The sequence below is a fragment of the Amblyomma maculatum genome, chromosome 11 (assembly GCF_055883805.1).
Source record: "Amblyomma maculatum isolate TAMU_Amacu chromosome 11, ASM5588380v1, whole genome shotgun sequence".
NCBI classification, from domain to species: Eukaryota; Metazoa; Arthropoda; class Arachnida; order Ixodida; family Ixodidae; genus Amblyomma; species Amblyomma maculatum.
Genome location: NC_139354.1, coordinates 30,606,689 through 30,623,715, shown reverse-complemented (window position 1 = coordinate 30,623,715; position 17,027 = coordinate 30,606,689). Strand labels below are relative to the sequence as shown.

The following is a 17,027-nucleotide window of genomic DNA, read 5'->3' as shown; positions in this document are numbered from 1 at the left end:
ACGTGCCGTTTCCCGCTGAGCCAGTCGCACCAACACGCACAGGATGTTAAAGAAAATTGTGACAGGTTGAAAAACTCTCGCTAACATGTATTACTTTGAGAAAATCGGGACCATTGTGGAAACTAAATCATCATCGCCCCAACTATCAACGTGTTGCGGCGACGGGGCCAATGGTTGCGCAATGTTAGGAAACACAGCTGTGCTGTGGTAGGGCAACTGGCGTCCTTACGACGCTATCGAGCGGGAAAAGGAAAACGGGCCTTGGTGCCGGCGCTCGGCGACGGGCGAGCAGAGAGATCGACGGAAGCAGAGGAGGAACGGCGGCTGCGTGAATACGGTGCTCTGCTTGTGTTTACATTGCGCCATTATGACATCACGTACGAGAGCTGTCATTGGAGCCGCTCGAAGCGCGAGAGGGAACGCTTCCTCTGCTCCGACTACTCATCCGTCACTCTTCCCCCATTCTCCTGCCACTCTCGCCTTACACCAAAACACTTGGAACGGAAGAACGCGCGCTCTCGCCTTCTAGCAGAAAGCAGCGGATGCTGTCTGTACATCTTAAATGAGAGGATATTTTGCAAAGAGGGCAGCGAACGTATTGAAGGACTCTGGTGCTGCTCGCGAAATAAGCGTGCCGAGTCGACCGGGTTTTTGCAGGGCCTCTAGTAACATTCTTGTAGCAGTCTGATAGAAGCCACGACATCAGGTACGAAAATGTCGGGTGGGCGGTAGTTATTTGCGGCTGAAGTCCGGGCTGCTAACTGAGGTTAACTAACGCTTTTAGCACGCTTACCTATCTCTTTATTTATTGCAAGCGGACCGACACAGAGAAACCGGCCGCCATTTTCCCGTCTTGGTTGTCTGGGTAAGTTTGATCATCGAGACTTCTTTTGGTGTTAAGGTTTCGCTATTTCCTGAACTCAGCGCTTTCAAACCATCCGCTTGGGGTGTCACTGTCCTGTAGAGACTGCAAGTGGTTTGCACGCACTTGTTCCCATCTTGGAGGCCTTAGTGTCAAAGGCTATGAGGGATATGCCAGGGAATTTCTGAATGGTACGCTAACTTCACAATCGTTTGAAAATTGAAGCTTTTGGACCCTGATAAAAGATGCAGGAGCGTTTCACCTTGTTGATATTATTATGGCAGTTACATGGTCATTCTGTCATGCGCAGACCGTAATCGCACGCAGTAGCCATGCGGTATTTTTTTTTCCTGATCTGACATCACTCAATTTCCGATTCTTCAGTTGTGCATACTTCTCCATCCAGATTTATACACCCAGATTTGTGTCTACTGTCTGATTGCGTATACATGTACATAAGAACACAATTAACTTGCTATGCGGCGTGCGTAGCTACATCATTCACTGATGATGAAATGTGGTGCTGCTGTACTTTGTGGTTTTTTAGATAGACAGAGCACAGTCGAAGCGGCTAAGATGACCATAAAGCAGGGTCATATTCTTGGACAGGTATAACCACAGTTCATCTCCTCACAGCAACTTCATTTTGGTTTTTAAGTAAAATTCGAAGCGAGAGTGCAAGGCGTAGTCGAGTACAGCCTATTGTGCCCGCACATGTCGCTGCTACCATAACTACCAAACATGCAAGGAACGGTAAATGTTTACCGTGTGGCTGGTAGCATTCGTGTATAGCACGACATTCCTTCATTTCAGCCAGATGTGGGATTCAGCAAGTTTTTGTGTTGCATATTATCAACAACGGACCGCGCATATTATAAACAATGCGCCGTCAGCATTATCCATCTAGAGCAAATGATTAGTCCATTGCTTCAGTACTAGGTAGCATTATTTAAGCTGCTTTGTTTACAAACGGTCTGCGCGTTTAGAACATTTGCTTGTAGTACGGCGGTGTAGTTCAAACTGCATGATCAGTTGTTGTCCCTTGATATCCAAGTAGAAAATGGAAGACGGCCGAGCTCTCGTCTCAGTGTTGCGCATTTCTGCAAATTGCATCGAGCGGCTCGCGATAGTGACTTCCTACGCCCTTGAAGCAGCCGCGTTAGCTACGCTAGCTGTTCGGAGCAACGGGGACTTGTTAGCACGACCCCTTCGGTTTGCTGCTGCTTATTTGGAGCCAGACTTCTTGTTCTTGCATGTTTCTTCACTTGCTCTTCCGATCATTTTTTTTCCTCATTTCTTATTTCGTCGATGTTGAGATTTTTAATGAAATAACAGATGACACATGCCCGCACAGGGGAATCGACTAAGATTTGGGGTGCAGAGAGTTTTGTAGATGTATATTTACGTGTCTAAAATGAAAATATTTAAGAGGAAGAGAAAATTAAATCTTAGGTGAAACAGTAAAATAAAAGCAAGAACCATAACGAAAGCGGGAGACTGACGCTTTGTGATGTGTGCCTAAAGCGGCGGCCAAAAGCTAAATCTCTGTGATGGCAAGCTACTCTCTCTTCGTTTTGAAAAGTTGTGAGAGCACATGGCATTGCGGCCTTGCCTGCGTCTATTTCCAATAAAAATAAAACGAGCCCGGTTTTGCAGAAGTACGCATCAAAAGGAACCAAAACCACTCGAGACAGCCTTTTATTGCGAAAGCAATACTATGCCAGGTTTCGAGCCTTCAGCGTAGCATGTTCCGGTAGTTACGCTTTACACCACGTGACTACTGACGTCATATCAGCGCGAGAGCTGGGCTACCAAGTCGGCTCTTCAACGTAATGTGCGTTCAAGTTTCGGGCTACAGATGGCAAGAACGCTAAAGATGAGACTTCTGCTGGAAAGGTGCATTATCTCACACTTTCTCAGAGAAGTGTACGTATGGATGGTTCGCCATCGCTCCTGTCGCGTGGCGTTTCTTGGCACGCGTTCAAGAATGGGATTGCAGATAACAGGAACGCTCCTGAAGGGCTCACGTGGGGATATTTAACGTTCGCTGGCATTGTACAACGCAGGTTAAAGATACCCATGTGGTCGAAATTAGGTACGCTGTGATCTAGCAGGTGGTAGGGTGCCTCGATGCGCGCGCCCCCCTCCGCCGCTCCGGAGGGTGGGGAAATTCTTTTATAGGGTCAGTATCGCCTCTACGCCTCCTTTTCTGAGCCCGCGCAAGTTTGTCCCGCTTTTGAGGCGGCTGTCGCGTTGCGTTCCTTGGCGCGCGTTCAAGTTTGGGATTGGAGATGGCAGGAACGCTAGACAAGATTAGACTTTTGGAGGAAAGGTGCATTATCTCACACTTCCTCCGAGAAGTGTGCGTTTGGATGGTACGCCATCGCTCCTGTCGCGTGGCGTTCCTTGGCACGCGTTCAAGATTGGGATTGCAGATAACAGGAACGCTCCTGAAACGCTATGAGAAGGGTGGGCCAAAGTATGGCGGAGTTGTCTTCACCCTTCGAGGGCGCGAGGGCATGCGCATCGAGGCACCCTAACAGGTGATGTTTCCTTGGGAGCAGTACTCGAGCGCCGTAATCACTGTGCCACCCCTGCGGGGTAAGTCACTGATCCGTTCCGTTAATCCTTTTCCCTATTATCTTACACATATTCTTTAGCATACAGGCGTGCTGAGCTGCCACATTTTATGAAAAACTACCCATCCTAAATATTAAGTTCTGCTTGAGCTAAGCCGTACTAATTTCCTGTGTGGCAGAGGGGTGGAGAGTTTTTCTCTGAATTCATGGGTATCGGGTCCGATTGACACATCATCCTCCGTGAAGAGCTTCAGCCAAATCAGCCAAGTCATGTGGTCTCGTTACGTCATCAAGTCGCAGACCAATGAATGCACGGCCATTTCACCTGCTACAGTAATGGTCGCCATTGTTTGCTCAATGCGCTGAAGCCGGTTTCTCTTTAGGAGGCAGCCTTAATGTTATCCCGTTATTATAATGATGATGCATTCTTAAATTTATCAGCATCATTCATGACTACATCTGGCATCAGGCTGTTTCACCCTGACTGTATTTCTGGGGTGAGTGTATTAGTGGTGACAAATATTTTTGTTTTCAAAAGCCAAAACATGCACCTTCATTCATGCGGAATAGGAGAAATTTGGGAGCTCTCGTCTGAAGGGTAAGATTTAATCCCCCCCCTCCCTCCAGAAGAATTCCTGAAAAATGTAGGACCTTATAGGGCGTCACGGAATAGGAACTTTGCGCAAGAGACCTGTGCGGAATGAGCACATATTGGTGTAAGGATCAACACCGTATAAAGCTGCTTAGAAAAAAATATATATTTTTCGCGTCCTTTATGGCTGAATTCTTCAGTAGACGTTATCATTTTCAGCTATATAATGTAATAAAATATACTGAGATCACCCACAATACATAAACTTTGCTATTTTTTCGTAGGTGAACTTCCAAAGTTGCCGTGAGGACTGCGGACAGTCTTGCAGGTTTGTTCATATTTGTCGTTGAAGACAAATAGCTGTCTATGAAAACTTCAGGAAACCGGCAAATAAAAGCCAAAACAATAGCCTTTGCCACTATCCTGGCTTTTTTCGCTCTACAAAACGCACCTCGTATGATATTCATCCCCATGTTTGCATTTACGCCAAAACTATCTTAGAAGGGAATATGCACTTAAAGCTCAAAACAATTAAGGTGACAAAAACGGAGCGCCTTGTTTCTTGTAATTATATTTGCTTAAGCTGGGTGCCATAGGATAGCTTGCTATCGACTAAACTAACGTCCGGAAAGCAAGTGTGGTGGGATACCATAAGGTACGTTTTTACAAGGTTTCCACGATACACCAGTGGTGAGGAGAAGCTGCTTTTTTATGCCTCGCTCTGCTTTGCATGTACAGGGTCATCCACTTCTAGCTGTAACACGGCTATTGCTTTCAAAGCAGCATTGCTTTCGATGCTAGCGCATATCGAAGCAAAGCGATATAAGCACAGAGGAACCCGGAGGTGGCGCTTCGTATGGTCTGCTGCTTAGCCTCATTGCGCAGTGGGTTCAGCCGCAATGACGCTTTTGTCGATCGCGTTATAACTAGAAGTGGACGACCCTGTACATTTGAAGCCGGAACAAATACAGTGCGAGGAGCAAGTGCGCGCAATGACTTTCAGTCCAGGTTTTAATATCAGCACTATACTTGTGCATGAACGCATTGTTTAATTTAACTCAAGGGATGCATACCGTAAATCATCCTGGATAATATCTTGTTGACGTCATGGCACGCTTTTGACGCAGGCACGAGATGGCGAGCGTAGTTAGAGGCGGCCGGCAGGTGCAGGTCCTGAAAACGGACGGCCATGTTTTCGAGTTGGACGTGCACGCCTTGGGACAGATTCTCTTGAAAGACCACGTGAAGGACAAACCTGTTGTTGTGGTCGCTGTAGCTGGAGCCTACCGCAAAGGCAAATCCCTCCTACTGAGTTTCCTTCTGCGCTACTTGCAAAACAATGGCGGCAAAGACTGGTTGGGCGACCCCAACGCGCCATTGGAAGGCTTCGAGTGGAGATGTGGCAGCGACCCGCATACAACGGGCATCCTTGTTTGGGACGAGGTTTTTATGGTAAGCCAATTTACAGCAGTCATTCAGAGCAAGCGTCGTCTGATCGATGCTCGCGCAGGTCAAAACGGCCCAAGGAAGAGAACTGGCGGTGCTTTTAATGGACACTCAGGGAGCATTCGACTGCAAGACAGCGGCCAAAGTACGCAATGCCATTTTTGCCTTAAGCACACTGCTCAGCTCGGTGCTGGTGTACAACGTCTCACAGAACATCCAGGAAGACGACCTCGAGCATCTTCAGCTTTTCACGGAGTACAGCCGCCTGGCACAGTTTGTGAGTATACTGTGGAAGCATTCACGCGCGAGCAGGTTCCGTGGGGCTGTTGTCAATGAAAATTTAACACTTTTGCAGGATACGAGTGCGGAACCTTTCCAGAAACTACTGTTTTTGGTGAGAGACTGGGCATACAAGTACGAAACAGCATACGGCGCAGAAGGTGGTCAGGTGATCTTGGAAAGACGCCTGGAAGTCACAAAGGACCAAGATGCTGGCCTGCGACTGCTGCGTGAGCGATTACAAAGTTGCTTCGCAAAGATTACTTGCTTCCTCATGCCGCACCCAGGAAAGGAGGTAACCATCCCATCAAAGGCTACGCGCAGTTACGCGGCATGTGTTTTATAAATTTTCACGTGAGACTGGCCCTTCCGAGTGCCGACTAATGTGTCGAACTCGGCCGGCTACTTACGGTAATCGCGGCTTCCTGTCTATAAAACTTAGCCCCAAAAGCAATGCTAAAACTACCGAAAACCGTTGTTCCAGAAGATTTCCCAAAAATTAGTTCATTTGCAAACCATAACAATATTTGGCGACAGAGTTGGGGACGAGGTACGCCGCGTAATGCCTAGTTTTGATTTTTCTGCTATTTCACTGGCTGTACTTTAGTGGTTCGGAGAGAGTACCTCTTTGATACCCATCTACATTCTTTAAGAGAGCAGCTGACGTGCATTACAGTCAAGATACGCAGGGGTTTTTTTTTTTTTCCTTTCTCCTTGCTGACTGCAATGGGCGTGGTTTGTGAGGTGAAGCTGGAAACCTCAAAGAAATTACCCATTTTTACAGTCCGGCAGGTGTACAGCCTTTGTCAAAAGTTTAGAGTCCAGAGGGCCTGCTTTTAAGCTGTATATTAAGGCTTCTTTTACAATCGTGGAAGGGCTAAACGTTCGACAACATGCTTGGTGTCATCTCACAGTGCGCTAACGCAAGAAGACTGGCTAAAATTGTGACGTCAAACCCTGCCATGTTTTGTTTTGGGATGCACTGCAGCCTTCTCCGTGTCCTTGCCACAGGCCGTGTCCTAGGCGAAAGAAAAGGGCACGCCTTATTTCGTTTCTAATATTGATAGGGATTAAATACAGATATTAGTCCTTCTCACCCTGTTCATGCTGCTGTTGATGCATATCGGATGACATCGCCTGAAATCAACCCTAAAACTTCAGGACAATTAATTTGACTCAAACTTCATTTGTAGTTATTGTCGGGTATGAGAAATAAGTTACGTCTGCACTGCTTAAGTCCGCAGTCGCCGAGGGCACCATAGCGTTCGAGACTGGGCAGTATCATCATCGTGCACCAAACAGTTCACATACACAGAGACGTGAATAAAGAGATGGGCCTATCACGAGGAACTAAAGGGTCACGTTGCTGTGCAGGCCGCGACATCGCCGACGTTCAGAGGCTGTATTTCAGAAATTGACAAGGAGTTCACTGAACAGCTTTTGGTGCTTGCCCCATCACTTTTGGCGCCAGAGAACCTTCTTGTCAAAGAGATCAACGGCCAGAAAATAACTTGCCAGCAGCTGATGGCCTACTTTGAGGTAAGCTAGTAGGCCTTGTCTTAGCACAAATTACAGTTCATTGCTACCGCAGGCCTACGTCGACTTCCTAAAGACGTGTACTATTCTCGGACCACAGTCTGCTTATGAGGTTAGTCATTCCTACTACTTTCAAAAGCCTGTAATAAAACAATTTTCGCTCTCCACCCTAGGCGACCGTTAGAGCCACTAACCTTGCGGCTATGTACATGGCCAGGGACTTATACCTCACGAAGCTGCTCAAGGTAAGACGTCGCGAGAGAAAAGCGGTTATGCGTACACTGACTGCTGTCGGCCGAACGCAGGTGTGGGACAATCTTGACTGGGTCAAACGCGATACAATGGAGAGCCACCACTACCGACTGAAGGAGGAAGCCAAAGATCTCTTTGAAAACACACGCAAGCTGGGCGGCCCGCAGTACTCTCAGCGCTACATGGACAAGCTCACAGGGGTAGGTGGCTTTAGCAGGTAGCCGGTCCGTTCATTGAATCGCTTGTACTGAGCCGTCACTCGTCGTGAGTTCATGAAAAGTTGACATTGCTATTTCGCTGGTTGCACAAATTCACGTCCTTTTCCGGCAACTTCGCGAAGGAGTGCTTTAAAAGTGTAGAACTGCCACTGGTATTGTAAGTAAGCAAGAAATGGCAAATTATTTGGACATGGCTTTCATGGCGTGGCATGAGTGCATCATATAAAACGAAAGAGGTTTCCGGCAAAAGAAATCAAGGGTTTATACCGGCAAAGGAGGGGGAGGGGGGAAGGCAAAGGGGACAGAAACCACGAAACGGTGTTGCAAGAACGTAAGGAGGAGGAGGGGGAGGGTGAGGCGTAGGTCCACAAAATTTGGCCATCAGGAGGTCGGCAATGCTTGAGTTCCGTGTTTCTCAACCGAAGCGACTGATCATTATGTCGCTGTTTGCTAGCCGCTCCGAACGCGAGTCGGCGACTGGAATGTCAGGGCACCTGGTACCGTGGGTCTATTTACTCTTTCATCTTGCTGGCCAGAGCGGCGAGCAGATTCGTTGGTGTGTAAGGTTGTTCTGTTCCTTTTCTCTATACTTTAGTTTTATCCTTCAGAAAATGGTAGGAGAAAATGGTATTGGGAAAGCAATACTACGACAGCCAAAGCGAGACCTTAGGTGGCCGCAGCTACGCCGTGAAGAGGCGTAGTTACGCCCTTATAAAAAACAAAATCAGCCTGCCATGACATTTGAATTAACGTTACCCCTATGCCACGGGCAGGAGCTGCCATCTCGCTTCGCTCCTTTCATATGAGAGGGTGATATCAGAATCAGCCTACCAGAACCGTTTGCATTCTCGTTACCCCTACGACACGCAGGCACGTTCATACGGCTTGGTTGAAGCATGACTTTATATGTGGGCTGGTAGCTTACGCTCTCGCGTCATACCCTTAAAGGATGAGCTTAAGTGTTCCGAATACTGTAGCATCTTACACTGATAGGGCGTGATAGGGGAATAATGTAGCAAGCAAAAGAAGCTTCCGCCATTGCTTTCGCAATTCAACTAGGGTTAACCAGAGCTAAACCACAACAAATCTTTTGTTGGTCGAGGTGTTGTGAGAGTGTCTTCTAGTGGCTGAGAAATAAGTTTTAGCGGGAACAGGTCAAGATTGCCGTACGTGAATGAGAGCGAAGGGATTTTAGTACACGGCAGCCGTGCAGGCTGGTAGCGTGGGAATGGTGGCGGCTCGGGGCTTGCGGTTACCAAAATGTAGTAGATTGGAACAGACGTTTTGAGCGTAAATGGTAGAACCCTCTGCACCGAGTGACCTTAAGCTATTTTTACGCATTCTAGACTCTTTTAATTCGGTGTAATACATTTATTGCAACATTAGAAGACAACATCGGAAGAAAGTATTGAGCGGAAGCTATTGATCAACGGACGACATGCTACCATGTCCTGCAACTTTCAGTCGTAAAGTGCACCATTGTTCATCCTGAGACCCATCCTGAGGGCAAAGCCTTTCCGCTGAATGAAAATCGACAAGGCAGAAGGTTTTCAGGACTATGACTTTCTTTGGTAAATTCACTTCGAGCAAAAATAATTTGTTGAGAGATGCAAAAAACATATTCCTGGGTAATTTTCGAGGCATGCAGTTTGATGAGGAAAAAGATACAAGATGGCCACTTCAGCATGCTTAAAAACTGCACAATCTGACCTTTTGATGAGCCACAAACCCGAGTGGGCTACACTCCCCCCCTCCCCCCCCCCCCCCCCCCCTTCTGCCCAATGTACCACGGTTGCGCTCTGTATATCGCACTAAGCTAATGTAATCTTCCCGACGGCGCCACCGAGCAAACGCTCTTCTAAGGAATGCTTGGGGAAAGATTACTTCTAAGGCTATTCCTTGTTAATTGAGAGGCATCCAGTGAACGGGGGGCAGCAGCTGGCGTTTAAACCGACGGACAACTGGTACGCAGAGCTCGTGCGCGTGTATCAGCAACTGCGGGAGTGGCAGGCACTACGTGAGCCACGAAAATTAACAGTTCTTCGAAATGTGCGCGTCTCAGAACACATCTGCAAGGCGCCGATGAATATGTGTTTCCTTGCATTTCAGGAAATAGAAGCCATTTTTCAGAACTACTCCGAGTACTTCAAGGATAACAAGAAACGCTTCGTCGATTCGGTGGCGTTCAAGGCCGCGCATGCCGTCGTCACCACCGGTGTGGTTGGCGCTGCCGTCACCCTGGCAGTTGTGGAGCTGCCAGTGATTGCTGCCGTGTGCGGGGCGGTTGGAGCTGCGTCACTGACCGGCTACGTCTTCCACACAGTCAACACTTACGTGCGTAAACGGAAGGTCGGTAGCTTAATCCTCCTGCGCATATGCGTTTGCACAGAAAACTGTGAGCCTGCTTAATCCTGCTTGGAAATCGGGACATATTATCCGATCACTTTCCTAAATGTCTGAAATATATTTTGTCCCTTACCGCAGCGGTGGCTTAAGTGACTAATATTTAGGACTCTTCCAGCGAGGATGTGTGCTAAAGTCTGGCAGCGGACGTAACGTTACGATGAGTAAGAAATGTAAAGGCGCTTGACTGTCGTGCGATGCGATATACTACACTACACTACACTACACCACACCACACTACACTACACTACACTACACTACACTACACTACACTACACTACACTACACTACACTACACTACACTACACCACACTACACTACACTACACTACACTACACTACACTACACTACACTACACTACACTACACTACACTACAGACGGTGTTATTAATGAATGCGGAGTCCTCACAATGACATCGCGTAGCATGGGCGTACTCATCTAGGTGTCAAGGAAGAACAAAATTTTCATCATATATTTGGTTTGTGTAGAACGGTACCTTAGGACGTATGAGGAAAAAGGCTGTCTTAGAACTAGTGTTTCCGGGCACCAAAAACGAGGCGTATCACGGTAACTAATAATGCGATTAGCTACCAAAGCTTTTAACACTGTCTTGGTGAGGATTCCTTAAGTGTGGCCTACGAAGACGCTTGTACAAAGTAATGACATTGCCATGAGGGTCGTCAGGCTGCTTCTTAACCCTCAGTAATGCTTACACATTTTGCGATCACTATAGAAAATAGCGGATTACTGTGAATTATCCATAATATTTTGCGTACGTATCCTTCAATTATCGAATTTTCATGGCAAAAAGTGCGTGTAATCTATAGGCTTCCGTGTCATTCTCTTGTCAGAGCATGGCGCAGAATTTTACTAGCGGTTTCATTTTGTTTAACATCTAATTATCGCAATTTTATCGTATGAAGAAGCCTGCCAGAACTATACGGACTAACTATATTAATGGTGTACGTTAAGAATACAGCGAAGCGAGACTTCTAGAAAACAAATTACAAGATTACCAATCGCATTGATATAGTTTGTTCATTCATACATCTGGAGCCGAATGCCACAATTGAATTATTTCATCGAATAATATCGCATTGAAATGGACCATAGATACGCAATAAATGCAATTATAAAGAGATTAAAAATTGAACAAGGACAATAACACGAAATTACAAAATATTGTTCAATAAACAACGCCATGCAACATTAATAAAAAGAGAAATATCTCCAAATATTGTTACTCAATCCCAGGAGCCAAAAATATGAACCCTCTGGAAGCCGCCACGTAATGTGCAGCACACGTTTACTAATTGTTCTGTCCATGAAGCAAGGGGACCCGCATTTCTCTGTAAAAACTATTATCCTAATGCACTTCCCAGTTTGGTTCTGCATTTCAGCAGGGTTTTTCATGTTAAATTGCATTCCAGGAGAAGTCTAAAAGGGAGAATCGGTCACCTCTAGCAACAACAGCCGAAGAAGCCTGTGACAGCGTACCACAAGAAGTGAGTGCACAGCTTTCTAAACCGCGATTTCAAGTGATGCAGCAACGCACGCAGGCTTCGAGTGGACACCAGCTGGCTGCCGACGCCGAGATGTCCAGACGTGCTGATGAGTCTCAAACACCACTGTTATCCGAAGATTGCTGTGCCTTCAATGCTCTGGTTAGTGGTTTGCCTCCTTCGTTTTTTCTTTCCTCATTGCAGCGGTGCAGTTTACCAAAAGCGAATGTGAATAGAATAGCACGACAGAGAAGTTAATTGACTTGAATTATATGGAATCGATCTAAAGCATTTGTTGGGCCAGTTGGTGTTTTTGATGATCCATAACTACAGCGCTAACGACAGGACAAAGATCTCCTGTTCTGTCCTGTCCTCCTTCATCTCTGTCCTGTCGTTTGCGCTGTAGTTATGGATGGAATCGATTCTCCCATGACTCACAGTTTATGACTGGAGTTTGCACCTTAGCCCTTTTATTCTGTTTCAGCCTGGCGGACTTTTACGGCGTTTATTGAAGAATTAAATGTTTGGCCTCTTTCTTCATGTGTCGGTTCCTTTGAAATGTTTGCTGCATTTTTGGAGTAGAGCGGCGCAGAGCTCACGTTTTATAAACATCCCTTTTTGTGAACTAGAACAGCTTGTGAAGTTGGCTCGACTTGCGAACTGAGCCTTCCACCCCCCTCCTGTCAGCCTTCGTTCAGTGCTCTTTCATAAATGAAGGGCAGTCATATTTAGAATAGGCGCTGCAGTTTTAAAAACCATCGCCGCCAAAAAGATTGCGATGATATTTTCTTTTTCAAATTATAGGACCCCACTGCAGGGGAAAAACTGAAATATATGTTAATTTCCAGAGCACTTACTAGGCAAAAATCACGTTATCCAAGAAATAAAACACATAAAATCATAAGGGTTTCAACATAGAGAGAATTCGCTTTGACGAATGAAACGAGGCTTTCATGTCCAGTAGTCTTCATGTAGGAAGAGCTCTATTAAGCTGTGGTAGTACATACAAGTGCATTTGTTGCTCCTGACACCCTTGTAACTCTTCCACTCACTGACTCAACTGTGAAAGCAGCAAAAACATCACATTGCCAAAGCATTTGCTTCGAATAAAGTAAAAAAGGGACCATGGCCGGAATCCAGGAGACACCAGAAGAAATACAGCAGGACTAATCATGCAATGATCACGTCTTTGGCGGGGTGTGGCAGCAGTAGAAATGCTGCTCGAGACGTCGTGGTGGCTTGCATATGGCTTCTCTTGATTATTACGCTGGTTTAGAGTTGAATATTATGCTTAAAAACGCTGTTATTTCGTTCACATGTAAGGCGCAAACTGCTTAACCAGATCAGATCTCTGATGTAGTGGGCGTGCTTTAATTTGCGAGCTAAAAGGGTCACTGCAATGAGCTAAGCTTGATGACTTAGTGGAGGCTCTCGGTCACCCCTCGGCCTCTATATGAAGCACTGAACAATATGCTGAACTGCCTAATCCAACGATCCCGCTGCCTCCCCCCGCCCCTTGCTTGTTCTCTTTTGAAGGTATTTTGTGACTGATATTTTACTCGTAGTGAAGTGTATATGAAAAACTGATGTTTTCTTACTTCAAATATGAATGAAAATAGTGCCGCGGTGTAGTTTTACGGATGACGTTATAGGATAGCTCCAGCTGTCAAAGGCACAGCCAGGGAACAATCTTTCAGTGCTAAGACTGCGTCATGGATCTTGAACCAGGTTAATTGTCTCGTGATGCAGAATTTCTTCGAAAACTTTATCTGAATCGAAAATATATGAACAGTCACCTGGCCTATTTCCCGGCTCCTTCCTTGCTACCGATCCCCTCTGTACGTCTCCTCGTATGCTCTGTGACAGACTGTTCCCCGAATATAAAAATATATATAAAGTAAAACCAATTGTTTTTACTTGCATTCGCAGGAAGCCGATGTGCTATATGAGAACTTCGCCAACGAAAACCTCGGGAAATAGGAACCGCGAGCACGTCTCCTGGATTTGCCTTCTCTGTGATGCGTGCCCAACTGCACACCCACAAGTGACCTCATGCATGGCTGGAACACCAAACATCGAATGACCATAAAAGTGTACACGGAGTGGAAAATACATCTTGCTTTGAAATCGCACTTCACGTCTATAAGGCAGGCTGTTATGATTGGTGGCACGTTTTATACCATACACCATAAACCGGCTTGAAGCAGAATGTGGGAAGGATGTTCTTTTTTTTTTTTTCTTCTTCTTTCGAGGTGGACGTGGAAGAGACTTTTTTTATTTGAGGAAGAGAAATACTTTGCTTTGAGACGAATAAATCGCTGGTTCTTTATGTAGCTTGCGTGCTTCCAGTCGTTTATTGTTTGTTTGTTTTAATTTGCCAAGTTCACTTCGTAAGTCATCGAGACACACCATCTCAGCATCGCGGTTTCAGCCATGCGTATTCCGGATTGGCTCACTCCTTTGTTCAGAACGGATTTGCTGCATTTTTATCCGAGAACTCATAGTCTGTCTTCGTTAAACTGCGAAATTGAACCGCTGTGTTGCTTTGTCGCAATGTTGTTTGTTTGCTTCTCGAGTCGCAGGGGAAGTTGATCAACAAAACAATAGGACGCTTGCCAAGTGGGCTTGTTTCGATTAAATACAAGCTACTGAACAGAAAAACACATTTCATACTAAACCTACAGCTGCAGCGAGAACAAAAGTAAAGGTGTCGCCGAGCCAAATCACATTCTCGAAGGCACAGCTCCATGAAGTGCGAGAGAAGCTCAATAATGTGCATTCCGATCAGATGTATTAATTGTTAAGTGTGTTTCCAAACAGCATGCGCAATATTATCATAACGAAAAGACTACGGTAAAAAGACTGCCTGCCATGGAGGAAGGAAACAACTTAGGAGAGGCCCTTGCCATTCCCAATGGATTGGAGAAAGTGTGGCGGAAGTGACGTCGAAATTTACGGTTGGCCAAGTCGGGCCATTAGCAACGGCGACGCTGTTGCTATGAAAACTCGGGCCACTAGCAACAGCGTTGCTAAGGGCCCTAGGTACGTGAGCGTCGCGGAGAAAGGGTAAAGGAGGAGGAGAGACGTTGCAGCGTCCGGTCGCGGCGCGGACGCGCCGGCTTCAAAAAAATATGACGTCAGGGCCTCTCCTAAGCTTTCCTTCCTCTATGCGGCCTGCACTTTGGGAGGCAAAGCAATCCTGCGAATGGTGGCGCCCTAGGCAGCCAGTTTATTTTCTGTACGTTTCGGTTTCGGCTCTTCGCGCTCACACCTATAGACATCGCATTCCCATGTGACTTCATGTTTGATGTGGCTTGATTTACATGTGCGGATAATCAGGGGAAGTCCAAGTTATTTTGGGATGAAGTCCATGCCTCAACAGGCACCTTGCTACTGAAAAAGCTGGTAGGAATTTAACATGGAATCAGGTGTGCTGGGTTGAGCACGATAAACCTGCACAAGACAGGTGCAGCTGTCGTAAAGCATGATCCTATATTAGTCGCCGTCCTCGGATTTTTGAGAAATAACGAGGGGAGAAAAAAGAGCTGTATAATTCTGCGTGAGTGCTTTTAAAAAAAATAAACAAGAACGAGCAGTAGGAAGAACTTACTGCACACAGCAGGACTAGAACCTCAGCAGTACGCTATAAAACTTTTTATTTGAATACCGCAGTGCAGAATGAAACCAGAACCTCACCGCGAGGTCCACAAAACAGTTCCCTTACGGGGCAAGAGGTCAACAGAGGCCCGAGGAAGGTTAGAAGCTTCAACAGATGTCACAGTGTGAATGGGGGTATTTCAACTAACGTTACTGTATTTCATGACCATAATGACTTTTACCGTATTATTTCTGATAATGCTACACCGTTAAAGTGGAAATGAACTGCAGGATTTGCATCTTATTCTCATAGCAACTGTTTTCCTCATGGTAATTTCTCTTTGTAGTTGATCGCGCGAACAACTTTCCACAAACCCTATTTCAACAGCTTTTGGTGCGAATAATTTAAAATGTTGTAATAAACAGCTCATCCGCGGCTTTCCCACCAATGTCGGGAAAAAATATTTTTCAATCTGCAGAAGGAAGGATTTTAAGCACCGAGAAAGGTATTGTAAGAATACGAGGTGTGACACAAAAAAAAAAAAAAAAAAGCTAGACTGGTCCAATAAATTATTGCACCTACAAAATCAGTACTCTGTGTCATTATCACCTTCAAAGTAGTCGCCTTCAGCATTCACACACTTCTGCATCCGGTGCTGCCATTGCTGGTAACAGTTACGGAACGAGGTTTTTGGAAGACCCTTCAGGAGATTCAACGTTTTTGCCTCTTCAACTGAGGTAAAATGGGTTCCCTTTAAGCAAGGTTTAACTTTAGGAAAAAAAAATAATCTCGCATGGAGCCAAATCAGGTGAATAAGGATGATGCTCTATCACAGTATGCTGGTCAGAAACTGCTTGGCAGATAGGACCGTGTGAGCGGGTGCATTGTCCTGGTGCTACAGCCATTCATCACTCCACAACTGAGACCTTTTTCTTTCCTAATTTTTTCACGAAGTTTTTTTAGTGCATGAATAAAGGAGGTGTGTTTTTCTCTCATTTATATGTATGAATTCAAATGTATCGGTAATTTTATAAACATTTTCCGGAAACATTACAGACGACACTCTGTTCTCCCGGGCTTGCTTACCTGAAAAAGAAAATGGTCTATTCTTTCAGGATTTTCCCCCCTGGTTTTCGATCGCTGACACCTCAAAAATAGGAAAGATATAGGCAGAGACAAAAGACAATTTTCTTGCTTGGGCTAGTGCGGCAAGATGAGAGATTTTCTGAAAGACTCACATAAGCACCTCAGAATGCGCTTTGCTTGCTTACATGAAAATTCCCATTCTGTCAGCAATGGAGCGCAACGTTTTCTATGCCTTAGTCTGTGAAAGCCGGCTGCAGCATATTTTGTATTTTAATTTACATCAGCCATAAACTTGCACTTGATTTCTATATGCCGGCGTGCTCTGCTTTGAGCGCTACAGCAAGGGACGAATGATGAACAAACCCTTTAGGCTGTTGATGCAGCATAGCTCATAATCAAAAGATAGATCCGCCCACATAAAAAAATATATATAAGCGTTATTTTCTATACGTTCTCTACCTTCGCCTGGCAGAGAAAAAAAATCTAGCTTTCTCAGATGTTTTGGAATGAAGTGTATTTAAATTCACTAGCATTGCATGCTGCCCAACTTTTTACTACAAGTTGTGTACTTGTTGTGGCAGCTGTTTAACTAGTTCGGACTTAACATTTGCTGGTAAAGACTTAAAAGAGAAAATATTGAAGAAGCTTGAAGCATAGCAACCCCACAATTGGG

General features: G+C 45.7%; 1 protein-coding gene across 8 annotated transcripts; it reads left to right on the top strand.

The window, feature by feature from the left end:
* Positions 1-490: 490 nt before the first annotated feature.
* On the top strand, positions 491-14,003 carry LOC146173329 (atlastin-1-like). Of its 8 annotated transcripts, none has more exons than XM_084584623.1 (13): positions 491-865; positions 4,318-4,361; positions 5,161-5,485; positions 5,544-5,624; positions 5,691-5,756; positions 5,835-6,053; positions 7,133-7,297; positions 7,350-7,406; positions 7,468-7,539; positions 7,600-7,746; positions 9,874-10,113; positions 11,599-11,832; positions 13,600-14,003. In XM_084584623.1, exons 3-13 carry the CDS (start codon positions 5,168-5,170, stop codon positions 13,648-13,650), a joined length of 1,650 nt encoding a protein of 549 aa, XP_084440749.1. In that variant the 5' UTR covers positions 491-865; positions 4,318-4,361; positions 5,161-5,167; the 3' UTR covers positions 13,651-14,003. The 8 variants fall into 8 exon arrangements, with proteins under 8 accessions (XP_084440749.1, XP_084440746.1, XP_084440747.1 ...); XM_084584620.1 differs by having other exon boundaries at positions 492-706; positions 816-865; positions 5,544-5,756; XM_084584622.1 differs by having other exon boundaries at positions 493-865; positions 5,544-5,756; positions 11,599-11,673; positions 11,728-11,832.
* Positions 14,004-17,027: the final 3,024 nt, after the last annotated feature.